General features: G+C 30.2%; 1 protein-coding gene across 2 annotated transcripts in view; it reads right to left on the reverse strand.

Moving 5' to 3' along the window:
- Nucleotides 1-4,043: 4,043 nt before the first annotated feature.
- The window catches only part of whd (carnitine O-palmitoyltransferase whd), a 101,567-nt gene continuing 84,187 nt past the window's right edge, over nt 4,044-21,423 (reverse strand). The window contains exons 11-16 of one of the 2 annotated variants that reach the window (XM_085941524.1): nt 14,664-14,726; nt 10,010-10,191; nt 9,188-9,393; nt 8,171-8,369; nt 7,542-7,702; nt 4,044-5,016 (exon numbers count right to left, since the gene is read on the reverse strand). In XM_085941524.1, the coding sequence (XP_085797650.1) occupies nt 4,912-5,016; nt 7,542-7,702; nt 8,171-8,369; nt 9,188-9,393; nt 10,010-10,191; nt 14,664-14,726 (916 nt within the window). In that variant the 3' untranslated portion in view covers nt 4,044-4,911. Of the gene's footprint in view, nt 5,017-7,541; nt 7,703-8,170; nt 8,370-9,187; nt 9,394-10,009; nt 10,192-14,663; nt 14,727-15,251; nt 15,318-21,423 lie in introns of both variants that reach the window. The other variant, XM_085941520.1, reaches the window with a different exon arrangement.

Here is a 21,423-nt window from a genome sequence, read left to right on the forward strand (position 1 = left end):
TCATAAATTCATATAACTGATAGTAGTAGAATCAGATTGCGGAGCCCTTCATCCCGTAGTGGATTGATATAAATATGTAGATATTATAATATCACCCGTTATAATATTATGATGTTTTTCACTATTTGAGATTGTTTAAAATAAAGATTTCAATTTGTTTCATTCTTTGCAATTGCAATTTTGTCTTCAGTAGATTCAAATTTGGCATAAATTATGACTATTGTAATCTATGGAAATTGGTAGTCTCAAATATCTTTAGGTAATTATTCAATAAAAAAAAATAGTGCGTGAACAGCCATAAAGAAGTATTAATAAATTATAAATAAAAATAATTAATAATATTAATATAAAAATATTATATTTTAGAAGAGCCTATATAATTCATGAACATCTATTTATTTTTGAATTTCATTCGATTGCATGGCGCCCAGTTGTCCCGGCGCCATATCGTATTAGACCCACAATCAAATATAAATTGAGAAAATCGATTGGCAATAATTATTAAGAATCAGTTAGATATAAAACCTGATCGGAAATGTGTTGTCAAATGTTTGCTGGAACATGCTTATTGTGATATAAGTGTGAATTATGGAAGAGATAAAGGATTGTGTAAGTAAAGGTGAAAAGTTAATTAAAAGATGGCAATATATTTCTGTAAACTTTAATTTATTATATTAAACTTAAAAATATTTTATTACATTTTCCTCATCACCTCAGAATTTCTATATAACAATAATAACTGTTAATATGAACTATGTTCACAAATTTACTAAGTTATAAAAGAAAAGGGTACCCCAAGCCGGCTTCGGGCTGAGTATACCAGAGTATTTGATCCGAGAGCCTCAATAAAGATATTCCGAGTATTATGCATTAAATTCATCATGAAATGTTTTATAAATAAATAACTAAAATCTTTCAATTGTGACACTTGGACCAGAAATTAGTAATATTACAACAATAACAATGAGTTATAATATCATTTGTTATAGCACTTTACGAGGTAATTTCAATACTTTCAGAAATAACTAATAATACACACACCGCACCAATTATATGAGTAATGAATTACTAAATAATGATTTTTAGTGCTATATTAAAACATAGTAAATCTAGGATGAAAATAATCAGTAGTCTCAACTTGATAAGGTGAAAAATTAATTAAATTTTATCCTTAAACTTTCATTTGATGTTGTAAATTATTGATTCAGAAGATCCAGGACAATAAAAATCATAATTGAAAAAATATTATGAAAATTTTAATATATCGTATTTAATAATATGTCAAGAGAATTGTACAACTATTTGACTAACCAAAATGGTATAAGGCACATTTATGGGCATATAAATCTGAATTCAAGTACATGATAAAATTAATGACATGTGAATTTTTAAAACATCGGCAAGATTTGCAAGTTTTTTTAGTAGATTAGGTACTCGTGAAGATTTTTATCTGTTATAGTTTTCAAAATCAATACTATGTAATATTATATTAAAAAATGAGTCACCAATAAAATAAAACCTTATATTATTTGTATGTTTCCGGCATCTCTAATTGTCATTCAATAGTTATCAAATATAATATAATACGATGGTACATTCTACTTTTCAGACTTGCTTTTTAAAATGCACATTGAGAGGTAGAACAAGGTCAAAAGTTGATGGAACTTGATGTGTATAATTTGTAAAATCCAGCTTATTGACTCATGATATGACAGTATATATTTTATAAAAAGGCACTGTGTGCGCTGAAATAATATCATAAAATGTTATAATTATTATTATAGAGAATTTATAATTCATCACAAACATACAGATTGTTCATAAGGTGACATGAATATATTTAATTAATTCTTGCAAACAAAGGTTTATCAAACATATTTTGTAGTGATTAAAACAACAACCTTACTGCCTACCTGTACATCACTATAATTGGTTACATTGAGTGTACAGGAATAGATCCATCGCAATTGTTTCTAGCATGTAACACAACTCAACTTCACATATATATTTGAAAAGTATTAAATCAACTAGAAAATAGATCCATTTGTATATTATGTATTTAAGAATATTATTGTAGTCGGTTATCTCAGTTCAGGTAAGCATCGCTTGATTATTGATATTTATTATATTTATATTGATTTATTGTATTATATTGATTATTGATTGATAAGATTCATTTTATACTATTAAAGATCAACGGAAAGCATGCTAAATAGAATCAATGAACATATCGTCGGTGTTTTGTAAAAAGGGCGAATCAACCATTTTGGCGAAATCGAGATTTTAATGAAAATTTCACTAGCTCCCCCACTAGCTTTGTTGTGTAAAAATGGCGAATTTGTATCTCCACAGGAAAGTACTTAAAAACGATAATCGACTAAAATTAAATTAATTAAAATTTCAAAATAAAAAGCAAATGTGACATATTAGGCCTTTAAAAATATTATATAATAATACCTATTATAATGACAGTATTCTTTCTAAGCTTTATTTTAAACTTGTTAGATATTTATAATCATCTACAGATAATAAACAAATAAATGTGAATTATTAAAAATCCTCCTCCTGTAAAATAGCATTTTGGTTAATTCGCCCTTTTTACAAAACACCGACGATATTATTATGTCTCGTATGAAAATCAATCATTTTCATCCAGATATAGAATGTAGAATTTCTAATATTTTTTTTATATACATAGTTACATACAAACACATAGTATTACTAAAGCACGTCAGTCAGCTGTTTTGAATGAAATATATAATTCTCCATTTGCAAATGCTACAAAAAAATTATGAATATTATAAACCACGTGCATCTTAAGGCATGGAATAAAAAATGATTCATTTAAAAGTCCTAAAACAGAATTACAATAAAAACCGTACGAAATATAACAATATTAGGCTACAAAATTTTTGTAACAATGACTACAAATAATAATTAAAGGCAATATTTTAGATAAATAATATTATTTAGCCACCATTTCAATGTAATATGGACTCCAGAATCAGAATTTTTTTCAATTATGCAGCAATTATAAACATGAAATTGTTTAAATAATCAATTACTCAACATTCAGTTTCGGACAAAGTTCGAGACTCATTCTGGAATTTAAAAAAAAAACGAAAATATTTTTTTAAATACACATTACCTATTTTAAAATAAACAAATAATTATACAAAATTCATAAACTGAATAGCTCTAGCTGCTATTTGTGTAACAATTTTATGATAAACCAAAGTATTCTTAAAAAAATATTAAAGAACAATAAATTAATGTTATGACAAGGCTTATGACTAATTTGACAAACCCGAAACCAATGGAGATAAAACAAAATATACATAATATATAATTTTTGAGAATTTGTCTATAATAATAAATAATTATTTACCTAGTAGTTTTATTAATAACTTTCAATCTTCACAATCTTTTACCTAACAACAAAACAAAGGCAAAATCAATGCAGGAAATAAATACAAGACTGTTCCGATTAGTTAATCGAAATTGTGCAAAAAAAACAACACTAATGTAGAACTAAGCCACTTACGCATTTCTTATAAATTAAGGGCCAAATGCATAATTTAAATAAGTGGGTTATGCGTTAGTCAGCCAATTTCAGACAGATAACAAATGAAACGAGTGACTCCCCATAGGGTTGAATTGAAACAAAAGAGACAGCTGTCATATTGTAAATATAGTGTTTAATATCGCTTACTTGTTTCGTGAAAGCAAAATTGTATTGAGTACCGAGTATCTACACAAACACGAAAAACTATCAGTATTAAAAATGTCTTATATATCATTCAAAGTTTTTATATGTCAACTGATGCAATTCTAAGTTCTAGGAATACTTTATCCAGTGTGTGCATTAATTCAATTAGAATGGTGCTAAAGTAACCTATTAATTATGTCAAGTTTACATTAACTAAAATTTATCCATAGGTTTTATAATTAGTTAGTTTTACGTAACATTGACATTCTATGCATTAGGTCCTTAGACGGCAACTGCAGTGCGGTAAATGAATATAGTGTTATGCATTATTTTTCAAATAATTAAAAACCATTATAATAATTAGCAAGTATCAGATTTCATACTGACATGAATATCAACTGTATAAGTTTATAAATAATAAACACAGGATAATAAATATTGACAGGTTATATTTCAAAATCATGTTTTCATAATTAATATTTTAGGCCATACTGGATCCATTGCTGAAAAACTGTCTCATATGTAGACAAATTTTGTCTACTTCCCCTTATAATTTCATTCTAGCTAATAATAATACTGTCAACACAAAGAAATAATTCATTTTTCATTCAAGTCAGGGGTCCAGTTTAAAAAAATAACCTTTCCCTATTCAAAGCTACCTCAACATTCAATAATGGATTTTTTAATTTTTTTTACTTCCGAGAATTGATTACTATCCACTCAAAGCATTTCATAGATTCATACATACTACGCAACAAAATTAAAAATGTGTAATTATTCATGCCAGCTAGTGAAATATAAATTATTCTAAAAAATATGAATACAGTTTTTCAAAGAAAAGGCTACATGAAATTTCCACTATATATGACTAATAAATGTTAGCCACCGACCGAAAATGAAATTAAAATCGCTCTATCCAAAAACTATAGAAGAAAATGTCAACCATTTGAGGAACACAAAGCTGTGTTTTAAGGTAATTTATATCGGTTTTTCTGGAAAAGTAGACGATTTTTATGGCAGTTTGCAGAAATCTTTAAATATCGAAATTTCTCGACAACACTGCAGCGCCCCCCTTCACTCAATGGCTAACTCATACTGATCGAGGTAGTAAATAAATTTAAACTTTTATATAGCTATAATTCTATTTACACCCAGTTAACTAACTATTTTAATAAACAAAATAACAACAAATTCAATATGTCTTAAAGTTTCTTTTGTTCAATTTCCTTTAATTGCTTATATGATAAAAACAATGTCTTCATATCTGCTAGGGCTTTGTCAATTTGTCGAGCGAACACAGAGGAATCCTGTAAGTGAAGCATACAATTAGATACCTAAATGTATTATTGAAATAAAAAAGTTACATAAAAATGATGGTTAAATTAGCTGCAGTAATTTCACATTGTAGATTCATTAAGGTATAAAATTTCAAGCTCCGATCGAAATATAAAAAATGCGAGGACACAAATGTGTTGCGAGGATACAGAGCACATAAATTCATTTTTTAGAAATATCAATGCAATAGGTATTGTTTCACAAATACCTATAAAATATATATATTTATAGATATTTTTATTTTAGCTTGACTAAACGGAACGATAAAGCAATTATGGTAGAGATAATTTGATGGGAAAAAAGAGCACAGAAACCACGCTGATTGAACTGACATCTGATTATGTAAATGTAAAAAATTATAAGTTATGAGTCATGGCTAAACAGCAATAAATATTTTACAAGTCTACTCCTGTGCACAGTTCCATTACAATAAGTCTGGAATAAAATTAAATTTAGATATTATATAGAATAAAGATTAATCATTAGATGGAGGATTAAATAGTGATAAAAGTTCTATCCAAAATGACATATTTTAGATACAAACCTACAAACTTAGAACTTGGCCAAAAATGGAACTACGAACTACCATAGGACGCCATTTTGAAAATTTCATTTGAATGTCAGATTTTGTCCAGTTATATGTCTTGATTGGGTAGTTTTCGACAGTGGCTCCCCCATTCCATTTTTCAGATAAGTTTGTAGGTCTGTACTAGTCTGGTTCCTAGTTTCGATATTTACCTAAAAAATAATACTGCCATCTGTGTTAATAGTTGTTAATATTTTTTTATAATATAATGTATACTGCCATCTATTAAATCGTCAGGTTAATAAAATAATATTACAGGAAGCAAAATATTACATATTGCCATCTGTGTCCACCAATGAAAATAATATTTAAAAAGAAATGGAAGTGTACTGCCATCTGCTAATACTACCACAAACTAATATATTTATAATTTTGTGGCAGTAGACATGGCAACACCGGCTACTGGTGGAAAATAATATAAGAGTAGAAAACCATAGCAACCTAAATCAACAACCATATAAAGGACATTGAGCATTAGAATGTTTATTCTAAAATTCATTGGTTTGTTCCCCAAAAATAATAATGGTCTTCTATATCATATTTAAAAGATGAACAATTCTTAATCAGTCTAAAAGTACATAATAGCGCCTGTACACGTGCATGGAATTACTGTCGGCAATCGTGCTTATTTTAAACTATCATGACAATAACTGTTTACACGTAAAAGTGCTGACTGTCTCTCCAATCTCATTCTTCAAGAGTAAGCGAGACGCGATGTTGTCATTTTATACTACTATTTTGACAGGACATATTGAAAATCAGTTAACCTCAAATGAGTATTCGTTTTTTTACCGGCAGATTCGCCAATATCGTTTTACTGCGCAGGCGCAGATCTTACTTGCGCGGAAAAAATCATCATTATTTGGAAGCTTCTAATCTTGTTTGATTTATGCACGCAATCTTGCCAACTGCAGGATAACACATGTTTCCCCATACATTTTCTTTCTGTGCACAGTAAATCTATGCATGTGTACACAAGGTTTTAGTCATGAAATTGCATTTTTCATTTTATTACCGATTCAATAAGTCAATAAAATGCGACCCACATTGAGGTGCATGTCACGATCTGCCGCTATGCGGAAAAAAAGTGTGTAATGTCGTTGTTCTTGCGTGTTTAAAATGTTATCAGACTGATGCTCCCATCCCGTAGCACATTTTGAACCTTTAAACGAACATTGTCAGTTTTCAAAATCTGCCGTAATCACCAGAACGACAATGAGGTCACCTCACTGAATTGAACTGCACTGCATCGACACCTGCATGATTCAATGAACGATTTTATCATCATCTACATGCCTACACTTTTAGACTGTCATGTCAAAATCAGGTAGTTTTTTTGTTTTTAGAGGTTGGCACTATGTATTTTCTATAAGAATGTTGTCTATTATCTATGGTCTGCAGGTTGGGTTCTGTTCAAAATATTATCTATGGATGTCATATCACAAGTAATTTAAACGCACGCACACGTAGAAACTGTTAGAATTAATTGAAAATAGCATGAATGATTAATAATAATTCAAATTACTAATACATTATAAGTTGGCACTCTTCATCAGTGAATTTACAGAGATGGTGATCTGCTAACTGACAATGTTCGTTTAAAGGTTCAAAATGTGTTACGGGATGGGAGCATCAGTCTGATAACATTTTTAACACCAAGAAAAACGACATTACACACTTTTTCCCGTAGCGGCAGCTTACTGTGATGTCATGTGATAGTAGGCGACATGCTCCTCAATTTGATCAGAACTCTATGTGCATTCTTTGCTTCACTACATTGTTTAATATACTAAGAATTTAGCTACATTGGAATTTTGAAAAACGGAAAAATAATACCGAAAAAATTACATCGGATTCTGACAGATACAAAGGGTTAAAATGTTAAATTATATATTGTATAAGGCGACTTACTGTTATTTTACAGCTTTTTTTGCTAGATATATGGAAGAATACCAAGTCTTCTCCGGCAATAATATATGAGACTCCATAACCATCATCAGCAACAGGTCCAAATCCGCCACCTGCACTGATGCATTTGGGGTATCGCTTTAAGTCCATTTTACTTGTCTGACCTGGAATTGACAATTCATAAATGCATTAAAAGTCGTCGTTAGCGCATAATTTTAGTTTGATTCATCAATCATGTATGCTGTAAATCATCAGAAATTTTTCAGTTTTCACAATATAAAAAAATATTAGGTTTTATTTAATATTCATATTATGTATGTAAGATGTGTTAATTTTAGCTGATAAAAATAATGTCATAATGGTTGGATTGTTATATCCAAACTATTATATAGAGAAATTTTGAACAGGAGAAAATTTTCATGATTAATGATTACATCACCCTGTTCGATTCTAAGAGAATCATATGGGCATATATTCCGGGTCCAAACCCGGGACCCACGACATTATAAGCCGACACGTTACCGCTTGAGCTGGTGATTTACGATTACTGACATTTATTATATAACAATGTTTTCTAGTATATGTGATATTAACGTTTGAGTGTTCAGGTTAAATTAAAAGTCATAATTTACCATGTGGCGTTTGGCTGGTGGATAACCTCCAAGGCTCACTAAGTACTTCTTGCAAGAATGGTGAATCCAGTTCTAGGTATTTGGAAACTATGTATAAACAGAACAGGTGCCTATCGATGCCTTTCCCGCACATTGCGTCCTGATAGCCAAGCTGATGACGAGCTGTAGCTGCTTGCAACAGTTTCATTCTCTCTTCAACCTGTAAAATGTAATTAACAATAATAAATTCTAGCTTATTAATATAATAATCTTGGAGTTATAAACAAAATTATGCTTACCATTTTTATCCAGCAAATAAAAATATGATAAACTACTGTCACTTGTCATTTATATGGAGAGGTGAGGATCAAATGAGTACAAGGGACATAGATGAGTTAGGAGCAGTTTTCACATCACATAACTTCAAAAAGAAACTTCACAAATCCCAAAATTTTTAGAAAACAGTAAAAAGTAAAATAGGTACCATGTTCAATCCTACAGAGCTTGAACGTGTGTCATAGGAGACAGATAAAGGCCGTTTAATTTTCAATTTCAAATTATCAACAAAATGACAATTCCTGGTACATAATTTATTTAAGACGTTTGCTAATATCTCATGATTGACATGGGTTTAGGTGGTATTTGTGGATTGATTTTTAAAAATCAGTAGACGTGATATGTTATGGGCTTACACAGAAGTATTCGATGATACTATGATCAATAAAAATAATCAAAATAGGATTTACAATTTTTACAAAATAGTTTAAAGAATTCGTGTTCAACAAAAAATAAAGTTTAATAATACGGATTGGAGTATTTTCTGTTATAATTCTGACTTATATTAGTTTACAGTCAATTAAAATAGCTAGACCAGTGGATTGTTCTCTTCAGCCATTCTGAATAATACAGCACCAATAAAATAAACAAATAGATGGTAAAAACATCCCAGAATTAACACACTATAGGAAAATGACCTTGATTATCCCTTTTTTGGTCAAAAATTTATGTAATTATAAGTTAAAAAAATATACAACGTACGGAGCAATTTTTATCTTCCATGGACTTCACCCAAGCGGCACTTTCTATCGTGCATGGCCTGACTGTCTCTGTACGGCCCTCACGGAACAAACGCGTCATTGAAGCCTCGTACGTCAAACTGAAGCGCCCTGCATTCCTATAGTATGCCAGTTGGAGCGCCATTTGGATGTATGCGTCTGGAGATGTCCGGCATTTCTTCATGAAACCTGTAATTATAATTTTTATAATTTATAGACACTATATTAACACATTTTGAGCGGGAAAGGTAATTCTAAATACATGTTAAACTTATATATAGTGGCTGCACGGATAGTTTTACCGTTTTCGCCAGCTCCACTTTAACGATAAGAATAGTATATCTACTCAATTATGTCATACTAGTATTTTATATTCTCCTGAATGTCTATACACACTTACAAAAAAAAATCAGTGTGTGTACTTATGTACGCGCGTTAGAAGTTATACTTCTTTGGCGTAACAAAACAAAAACAAAACTTGTGATAACATAGATTCTTCGACTAGCTCTGGTGTGGTGATTTAGAATCAGGTTCACAAAATAAATAAAAGTGTTTCTTGGTTCATCGAACTATCTAAATTATTTGTTTTTCTTATTGGTAGGAAATTGGAATGGAGTGCCGCTGGTTTAAAATTATCTTGTTGCTTCATTCCGTATTTATTAATATTATTTACTATTACTATTTTAATTATCTTGTTAAATTACATCTCAGAATATGGGCCGTTTATTGGAGCTACGCTGGTTTAAAATTATTTTATTGCTTCATTCCGTAATTATTAATATTTTTAATTTTAACTTTTATTAACCTTTTCCATAACCAGAGTACATGAAGATTCTCAAATCCAAGTCATTGACCAGCTTCTGAGAAATATCAAATGACGTGTTGATAGCGGCGGAATACTCCTCACCAACAAGATCCCACTGCAGTCGTGTCGGTGGTGGGGGCTTCACTATTACGTCACCCAAAGAATTACCATCCTTGTCATATCTGTTGCAATAAAATAACAATAAAGATAAAAAAATTACACAAATATTAAATTATTTTAAGACCCTTTAATATCTTGATTCCATTGGCTACATCTTGTTTTTTATTCAGTTTCAGGTGTAATGTTTATTTTGGTAGATTGTAATATCAATCATTTTGAGTATAAAGATCGTATAAATAAATGCCCGATTGTCAATGAAAGTGGAGACACAGCTATTTGGACCCGTTCGTAAAAAGTCATTATGAGAGATATAACTGCATCTTGATTCATATCAATTATCAATTATGTACCCATTATATAATTTACAGAAAGCATTAGAGCGGTAGATATCAGTTCAAAACAGCTGTATTTCCATAACCATTGAATTTAATAGGACATCTGAATGTACTAAATTTTTTACTCAATAGATAAGTAAATTTAAACAAAAAAGATGACAATATTGATGTGATACCCATTTTTCATCAGTTCTATATTAGAATATCAACTCACTCATCAAACTTTACCGATACCTAACCTGTGTGTGTATACCAGTGGCGAAGGTTGAAGGTAGGCTGTTAAGATCCGAAATAAATAGTGCATACCAAACTTTGTCAGTTATTATTTGTTTTCATCATACTAAGACTACAGAGTGTAGAATGTTTGTTAGTTTTTAAAAATCAATTAAACCCTGCCTAATCTAAGCCATAGTAGATAATAGTCAAAAAATATTTTATAGATAGAATAATATTTTTTATCGATTATGGGTTGGTATAGGTAAGGCTAAATGAATTTAAAAAACTAACTAACACCATCTGTAATACGTATTCTTAATTCAACGAAAACAAATAAGTATGACTGAAAAAGTGTGCATTATTTTTGTCGAATCACCCATAGCATATCTAAACTATTATGGTTTGGTTTAGGCAGGGTTTAATTGGGTTTTAAAATCTAACCAGTATCATCTGCAAATTGTATTCTTAGATCAATGAAAACAAATACTGCCCTGCTAAGTGAAAAGAGGTTTTAGTGAAATCAAAAACAGTCTTTTTACTTAGCAGTATGGCAGAATAAGTATGACTGACAAAGTTTAGTGTGCACTATTTATGTTGAATCTTAAGTGAGCAAAAACAACAGTGAAACAATACTTGGATTGCCGTAAAATATGACCGATAAAATGATATTTATCAATTTACTGTGTGTGACTGTATCCATTAAAAAAATTACATGACTTTTCTTTTTGTAGCTATAAATTTTAATATAGTTTCGTGATATAAGATTCTTCAAAAATTACACCTCAATATCAAAAATTTTAAATAGCAATAGAAAATAAATTACTATCCTTTTCATTTTACTCTACTGTAATATTTACGCACGGTATAAATTGTTTTTTTTTTGTAAGTTATATAATAATTATTTAAGAATATGGAAAGAATGAAAAGTAATGACTTTATATACATAAGATTTCTAATCTTAATTGATTGAAAATGTTACAAAAATATTCACATACAAGCTTATTACGTATAGGTTTTTACAATGAAAAGTTATATGACAAATAAATCGATCAGAAATGAAATTTTGAGTGAGCCATTGAGACTTATATATAATAGTAAATGTAATTTTTTTAAATAGGTGTGGTTTTTTAAAGGATTTTATTAATTAAATTAATTGTGAGTGTAATCATCTTGTTATAAGGATGATTACGAAGAGATAGACGCCAGAGATATGTTATAAGCGTGATTATTTATTACTAATTTAAGTGGGCTCGCACATCAGAACTCGCCGCATGCGTCTTACGACGAATTCGTCGATGTGACGTCATCGTAAACCAAGAAACAAACGTTATCAAATGGAGCTTCGCAGATTGGCCGATGCAACTGCGACTCTGCGACGCTGCGACATGCGTCGAGTTGCATTGGCCAAAGCCTGCATGTCGATGTCCGGCCAATATCGACTCCGCGCATGCACACAGCTGCAGAATCGGCCATTTCTCTCCAGACTGTCGCCGCGTTTGGCAGAGCTAGAGCTAGCAGCGCTAGGCAGATGTGCGAGGTTGTGATCATGCAACATTCGCCGGCAGTCTCGGAGGTTTTGATTTATGGCCGTCAGGCACACAAGGCGAGTTGTGATGTGCGAGCCGGCTAATAGATATTATATCCACATTAAACCAGCCTATGAAAACTTGCATAACTATTTTTACAGATAAATAAAGAAAAATGTATTTAATGTACATTAATAATGAACAATGTATTCTAATTATTATATTCACTCATGTACCCCTATTATAGCAGTTGTGTAGCGTTGTGTCTGTTAAAACACAAAATTTAGCCCATGCCCAGTAGAACCTTGATTATCAAGATGTCTATATTATGATCATCAGTTTCGTATAATTTTAAAAATATATAATCTTAAAAAAGTGGAATAATCAAAAATAGTCTGGAAGTAAAATAAATGTTTAGTTATTTTTTCTTACCCCATTAGCCTGATGATAGAACTGATTTTACTGTAATAAATAATCGGCATACCATTTCAAAGCAATTGTTAAATTTAATTTTACCAGTATACACAACTGTTAGAATAGGATCACTGCAATTGTCTTTAATTTTTAACCAATCATGTTTCATTCTTGGTGTAGAAAATTTATAATAATTTGTCAATATCTTATTAATTCAGTTAAATGTTTCAACATTGGCTACAAAAAATCATTGACAATCTGGTTAAAATAGGAAATACAATTTAAGTGTGTAAGGATAAATTAAGTATTATTTACTATTTATATTCAATATTAGAGAGTAAATATTAGATTATTAACAAGGTTAAAACAGAGAAGACATGTGGAAAATTAATATTGATTACTCCTCCGAGTTAGTTAATATTGTAAAGTAAAGTAGTTCTATAAAATATGAAACAGAAGATTTTTTATAAAAATTACATCAAAGTGATAACAATCTCACACTTACTCCCTTCTTAAACACAGAGAGATAGAAAATATTCCAGTAAAACTCCATTAATATTAACATTTATTTGAAATACGCCTATATTACATTTAAGTGCCCTAGAACAAATGCGGCAGTTTCTAATTTTGTCAAATGTCGAAAAATATTGTATTTCTTTCTTATAAAAAATCTATTTTAAAAAGGTATTTGTTATTAGTATACAATTAACATCTTTGAATACTTTTTACAAAAGATATACATAAGAAAAAAATTAAATATTTGTATCATCTTCGCAACATTGTACAAAAATCGAAACTGCCAATTTTGTTTCCAAAGCCCTCATTTGTATTTTTGTACCTACCTGTTGATTTGCTGAAACTTGCTCACTACTATTCTATTTTAGATAGAAATAATGACAATTATAAAATATTCTTTTAACTATACAGATTTTAATTATTTTTTCAGTTGTGATCCTGTTTATTTTGAATTAAAGGTGTTTTACTGTATATATTATACTGCTACGTGCATTATATATTCAATATTTACTCACATGCACTACATAATAATAAAATTCTACGAGATAAAAAGAATATTTATTATACTGCATATTAATCATCAGCCATTCACAATTATATTACAAAGCTATATATGATATTGAACTAAGTATACCACGCTGTATAGGTGCTTCTCTCAGATACATATTGGTTGAAATACACAATATTATGGATAAAGATAACTGGACGTTAGGACAATGGAACAACTGAACGAGACATCTGGGCACCGCACTGATGAATAAAATATGTGAAGAAATACACATACTCTACATCTTGCATCAGGAAGTAAAGAAACAAATCTAATATACCATACCTATAATAAAGCAATTTACGGTTATTGCAAAGGTTCATATCGATGGTGTCACTTCACACTCCATTCTTGCCCTGATCTGTAACTTTGCAATAATATTTATAAAGCAGTAAATATTCCACAAATTGCGCATTGTATTTCGCTTTCTATTATCATAATACATCTCACAGACTTTCAATTTACCGATCAAAGATTTCACAATATCACTGCGGTTCAGTTTAATATTCAAATGTGAAAGCACACCATCGACACAAGTCTTTGCAACAACCATAAACCTCACTTTATTATGTTTTATATATTACTTGTCTGTCCACTTGTCTTGCTTGTTCAAGATGTAACTAACGTACATGTATTTCTTTGCACATTGTATTAATCTGTGTGGCGTCCAGGAGTACAACTGTTCTGGCATCCACTGAGCAGTGCCGAATCGTTCAATCCTCCAATACTGTGCATGTAAACTAAACAGTTTCTATGATACGAATAGATATAAATAATGATTACTCATTATGTGTCTGTTAAATGAAGTCTTAGACTATTTCAAATAGAGTGTGGCAAAATTATTTTATGAAATAATTCTCCACGGAGTTTTAGTATGGAAAATATTAATTCTGGTATGTTTTCAACAGTCAAACAAACAATATTGAACGTAGGACACACACTCTCACAAATAACTGAATATAAATAAATTGGCAGATTACCCCATTTCCAATTCGGACCATATCGCGTATTCCCAGAGGTGCCCCATCACTGGAGCATCAGCCCTATAACAATTAGCTTTAGATTGAATCAAATTTTGATGGACTTTTCATAGACTATAATGGAGACACTTTTTAATGCCAACACCAGTTAAAGTTCTCTCTTTTTGATGAGTTTGAAGAGAGAAATTTCAGGGGTGAGGTATATGAGTAAAGTAATGAGCCATATATGATACGAATACATAGAAAAATTATGTTAAAGACATATATAATTAGACATCCTCAAATAAGTTGCGAAATGTATAGATAAGAATTAAGCATAATATATTCAAGCTTATCACAAATATATACTATATAGATACGTACATATTATGAAGCACATAATAAAATATATGCGGTACATATTATATGGAAAGCCTGTACATATTTTGTTACAATCTGCGATCGATAATAGTTTGCTGAAATAGAAGCATCTTACACTAAGTAATGTTGAAAGGTTGTGCAGGCAAATGTCATCCAATAACCACAGGAAAAATTGCTAGGGATAGAAAAGAGAAGGTGATTTTCTGCGCTTAATATTATGATACCCACAACTGGCTGACTGCTTCGTCCATGACAACAATCTCCCACAGGTGAGACATGACGCCGGCATCCCCCCTACGAAGGGTAAAACATAAATTCGAAAACAATTTACTCAATACACATTAAAATGTAATGATAATGTAGTGACATATTATAATGTTCCTCCTAATTTCAGCAGAACAATAGTGTGATTTTGAACACAAAAAACCATCATCCCAAACAATATAATATGTTATTGATAAACACTTCACCTTGGAATAAGACATTTTTTATAAAATGTGATTTCACTACCTTGATGTAGAAATAGCCTAAGTGCAACTTTACCCATATGTTTAGTGTGAGGAAACTTTGAATGAATTGGTCCTAAGTAATTGAAAAGTTCATTACATATCAAAATCATTTCCATACAGATGAACTATAATTATATCATAAATGGATATTTGTCATCTATGATCGGTCTGCATTAAAATAAATGTTTCTTCCTGTAGCCTACGGGTTTTTTTTTTTTTTTAGAATTATTAATAACCATGTCCTTGCTTTTTCGTACAAGGTGGTTTGTTAGTAATTTTGAACAATCACAGACACCCAGGCTTTGAGAAAAACACATAAATGTTTTTTTGTCATGACCGGGAATCGAACCCAGGAACTCTCGGGTGGAAGGCGAGCGCCTTACCAACTGCACCACGAGAGCCGCCTGTAGCCTACGGGTTACTTAACTTTATCCAGATTTTTAAAACTATTTTTGCCATTTTTAATTAACAATTTGCTAGTTGCATGTCTGTATTGAGGTAGCAATTTGCGTTCAACTTTTCCCCAATGCAAAGGGTAACTTTTTAACCATTTTCCAGCCATAGAAGCAATGTATCCGACTGTAAGTGATTAGATCAGAAGGTACGTTGTGACATGTGACGTATTAATTTAAAATTTTATAACATTTCAATATTTAATGTAATCAATTTTTGTGTTTTAAGGTTAATCTTTTACCATCGTATTGTATTTGAAATTAGAACAAGAAGCACATTTTTATTAGCTTATCAAGCCAAAATTGCAATTCATATAAATATAACAAAATTGGACATCAAAATTTATTTGTATTTTTTAAATTTTGGTTTTTGTAAGTTATTATGTTTTTAAATATATTTTTTTTCATATCCTTTAACGGGATTTGGAAGACAGATTGTTCATTGATCGAGGTGGTCCCTGTGATCCAGTGGGTAAGGCACTGGCCTCCAGGTTTGATTACCGTTGAGGTCAGAATATATTTATGTGATTTTATCAAAGCCTGGGTATTTATGTAACCATTTTACTTTTACTACTACACTACTGTCATTGGACCTCACGGCCTTTTGAAGTGTTAAAAAGATTATATTATAATGTGTAATACATATATTTTTTTATAATAAATATACAAAAATATTATTAATGTATTTTTGTTCGATTGTGGAAATAAATGCCTTATGTAATAATCATAATATTATATGTATAATGTATGTTGCCCTAAATCAAATATTATTCACTCCAAAAATTATTTGCAATCCCCATAAAGCCATGATTTCGGGACGGTTTAGCATTTATCGCTTTCTCAATTCTCAATTTAGTATTGTAGTGTATACAAAAAAATACACAACAAATTATGTCTTTAAACCTATAATCACATCCGTAAAAATAAGATGGTCTTTCTTCTACTGTCCAACAAGAAGATTTAGGCACAAGCCAAAGGCACTGTCGTCGTCTAAATGGGAGGAGCTTGTTAGTTCACAGTTTTAACACATAGCCATATATAGTTCTTGTTGGACAGTAGACCAATATTTCTTAACCTTTTTACATAAGCGGAACATCAACATTGGAATAAAATAATAAATAATAATATTTACACTATTTTTGAAACAATTGTCGAAATATAATACAACCCCACTTCAAATGTTGGGTTTCTAGGTAACTATTTTTGAACTGCAGAAAATTTTTGCGGCCCAGCCAAGAATCTTCGCAGACCACTGGTTAAGAAACTATGTTCTAGATCATGTACCTACTAAGTATTTATTTATGATTTGACAAGTGCGTAATACCAACCAACAATGACAATATGAAGTAGGCGGAAAAAAAACATATTTTTTAATAGCAACTAACTCTGAAATATTATTACAAATATATGACTACCTTTGTTAATAATTGTTAATCACTTAATACAGGTAATAAAAACCCATGTTTTCACAATAATTAAATAAAAAATTAAATCTTCATACTATTGTGGAAATATAAAAAGGAATCTATTCTGACACAGATCTGAAATATAATATATTATGTTAATAACAGTTAAAAATTAGTAGGTATTGTCCCGATTTTTTATTTGAGAGGTTTACAAACTTTTTTGATTCACGGTGCACTGTTAGTGCATAAAAATTCTTTCAATAGCGGTACAATTTTTTTTTAGCTTTCATGCCGAAAAATTCCATACATCTACGGCGGTTTGAAATGTTTGTCAAACTTCTATGAGACTGTAGTAGATAGCACAATTTATAAAGAAAAATAGTTTACTGGCAAGTGTCATTCTTAAAATGAGTTTCATCAAAATTTCAGTTAGATTTGATGGGTTAATGTTTCGAAGCCATCTGAATCGTCCACTTTAGAATTTGCAGTCGCAAAAAACTTACTTCCGTGACGTCATAAAAAGAATCGTTTGAAAAAGCTAGCAGTCGGGCAAATCAAAGTTCACTAGTATGAAGTTCACAGGGACTCAGTGTTGAAGACTTTTAGATAAATGAATTTATATGACATCATCCGAAGATGGATCACGTTCCAGTCACTCAATTGATGTCACAACAGAAGAATTCATTGAAAAAATCTATAAGACCGCGAGACTTTTAAGTATTTCAAGTTGACAGGTGCACAAGATCTTTCATATAAAAAAAGAAATATGAAAAATTTATTTGCACAATAGGTGTTGAGATTCTTGAGTTTCGACTAAAAACGCACTCCAATGGAGATTTCAGTGCAGCGCTTGTTGGCGAGTTTAATTGCAAAATGGAAGCTTTTGAAATCGGAAGATTCATGAAAATTGGATACACCACTACACACCGGAATCCAAACAGCAGTCAAAAGTCTAGTATCTTAATACATCAGTCATTATGTGGAAAGAGAAGAAAAAACTATTTTTCAAGGTTGTTATATTATTCGTTGGATGTACGTTGCAGTGAACGACTAGGGACCGAGAAAAGTGGGAGGAGTATAGGAAGGTATCCAGTAGTTGATCGATTAAAAAATACTTGGATGGTGAAATGGCCTATTTCACAATTGTAAAATTTCAAAGATATGGGCGGTTAGAATTTAATATTCTATTAACATGTCTAAACAAAATAACTTCCATAAATAATATTATCAACAAATAAATATTAAATCATCACTTAGACTTCTTCACAACATACAATTTGGTATTTTTATAATCTTTTAAATGAAATAAAACCATTTTATTAAAAAATTTTCGTTTTTTAAATATATGTGGAATAGATCAATTCGCCAACAATGTGAAGATAATAAGAGGATTTTAAGATTAACTAGTAAGAAATGGAATCTTAATATTAATTATGTGGAGCTTAAAAACAATGGCAGGTTATCCCAACAAATTGGCATTCAAATCTGACATTGATGGTACAAAAACCATAAATACTTACTAGAATATTTATTATTACGTATAGTAAAATAAGTGGGTTATGAATCAATTCATTTACAGAAATAATTGTGTTAAATTATCGAATACAAGATAATAAAAGAAAGGCATTCATTAATGTTAGTTTACAAAAATATATTATAATGGTGCAAGTGGGTTTTAGAAACAATTTTATACAATATCAATATTCGCAATCAAAATTTTCTATTGTCCAGAGCATACTAAGGAGTTAGATGTACCTATTGTATTATTGGTGTATTTTTCAGGTAAATATTTTATGGCACGTATTTAGAATGGCAAGTATTAAGTAAATTACCTATCCAGAGAGGAAGTTATAATTATTAACCTTTTTACAAAGAGAAAATGTTAACCATCCGTCTGAACAAGCGGGTCATTACTCTGGATTGAATAAAAATTGAAAATAATGTGATTTTTGGCAGACATAGGATTCGAACCTGCACCCAGAGCTTCAGAGACAGGTCAACCGGTATTGTTTTTGTCTGTACGATAAAGTCATACTGTATTCGATAATCATTATTAGAATTAAGACATGTAGGGTCTATGAAAAATGCAAAAAACTGCATTAAAAACCCAAACTCACTGAATATATTAACAAATTATTACACTAAGCCTAATCGATTCAATTAAAGATTATTTTATTATGTGTATGTTAAGTAAGCAGGTTGATTTTATATTATGTTCTACACTTGTATGTATATTTATTGATCAGTTACTTACCATTTATTATGTAATACGTGCCATCTATTGATAAGGCACTAAACTTGCCATTTAGTCAAATACACAGATAAATAATGATTTGACATTTTTTTGTTGGTAGAAAATAAACATGACAATAAATCTGGAACAATACAAAATTTTGACTACCCACATTGATTCATTTTCATGAAGAGTTTTCTAAAATGGAGAATCAAAAGTCACATTGACAACTAACATCGGTTAATTTATTTTAAACAATCCCGAAAATGAAAGCAATACTAACTCAATGGTTTTTATCCCAACTTCATTCAAGTTAAATAAAGCACACAGCAAGGACAAATCTTTGAATATTTAACAATTAATTATTGTAATATTAATGACCCCGGGAAAACACATTTCTGGTTGATTTTTGAATAAATTACACCACATTGTAAATGTAACCATGATAATCAATAAATTAATATATTTTGTAATATCTCAGTTAGGGATTGCAATACCGAATGAAAATGTCAATATCGGTTTTCCGGTATTTCTCATTGAATACCAGTGTTATACCGGTATTTCTTAAACATTAAAAAAACAGAAGCATGTGCTTATCAATAAATATAGCTATTAAAATCTTTTTAAAATATTATTTTATAGAAAAAAAACCTACATAACTACATTTATTATGTTGACATTTAAAAATATGTATTGATCATAATTGTACAACTAGTGATTTTTTACAAATAATTTGAATATATTGATAATTTTAACTAAAGCCCTCAAAAGTTCATCAAGTGCAAATAAGTCCGGCTGCAGGAAAAATTTCTTAAATTCAACACTTGTACGCTTGTCATCAATAATTATAGAATAATTAAACATTTTTGTCACGGATGTTTTCTATTTTGAAATAATATTATGATCATACTGACAATTACTTATATAAATATATTTTATGAAATTTGTTTTATTATTTTTTGACCTCTGTTGAATTCACTCAATATATTTGCACATAACTTAAAATTCATTTTCAAAATGTAAACGAGTGTGCTTTCTCAATACCGAAAATTCCGGTATTTTTGATTTTTAAAACTGGTATTTCGGTATTGATAAATACTGGAATACCGGTTTTGAAATACAGGTATTGCAATTCCTAATCTCAGTGAAATCATTTTACAATAATCAGTAGCGTATTTCCAAAACTTACATTTATAGCAATGCCAAGGGCCAATGCATATACTTAGTATAATGCCGAACCATACTTATCCACCAGCAGTCCGAAGGCATAATATGTCAGTAAAGTGTACCAACCTCAGGGTAATGATATATAGAGGGGGCCTATTTTTAGGCAAAATGAAGCCGTGTTTCTAGCGTATAACGCGCAGTAGAACAACGATTTTATTATTATCAACTTAACTATGAAATGTCATACTGTTGTATCATGTTGCTTCTCACTACGACAAACCAAATTTAAACACAACATAGTTAACCATATTTTCTATTAAAATAACTAAAAATAATTACCGCCAACTTTATATTTAACATAAAAACAATAAATTTCAGCAACACATGCTCGCAGTTTTTAAATGCATGTATATAATCAGCCAAATCAATTTTTTCCGGCGACGTTTTCAAATTTTTAAAATTCAGTCACAGAAATTCTATCTTACTCTAACACATAGAGCGGAGATATAAGCGTGCCGAATGCTTACTCACTTGCACTTATGGTTCGTTTTTGTTCAGGCCTTGGTACCAACATATTTATAGCTTCTTATAACACATTTTTTTTAAATTCAATATTATAAGGACACAATGTCA

This window comes from Rhyacophila brunnea, unplaced genomic scaffold (assembly GCF_057557595.1).
Source record: "Rhyacophila brunnea isolate RB1 unplaced genomic scaffold, BYU_Rbru_1.0 scaffold_1, whole genome shotgun sequence".
Taxonomy (NCBI): Eukaryota; Metazoa; Arthropoda; class Insecta; order Trichoptera; family Rhyacophilidae; genus Rhyacophila; species Rhyacophila brunnea.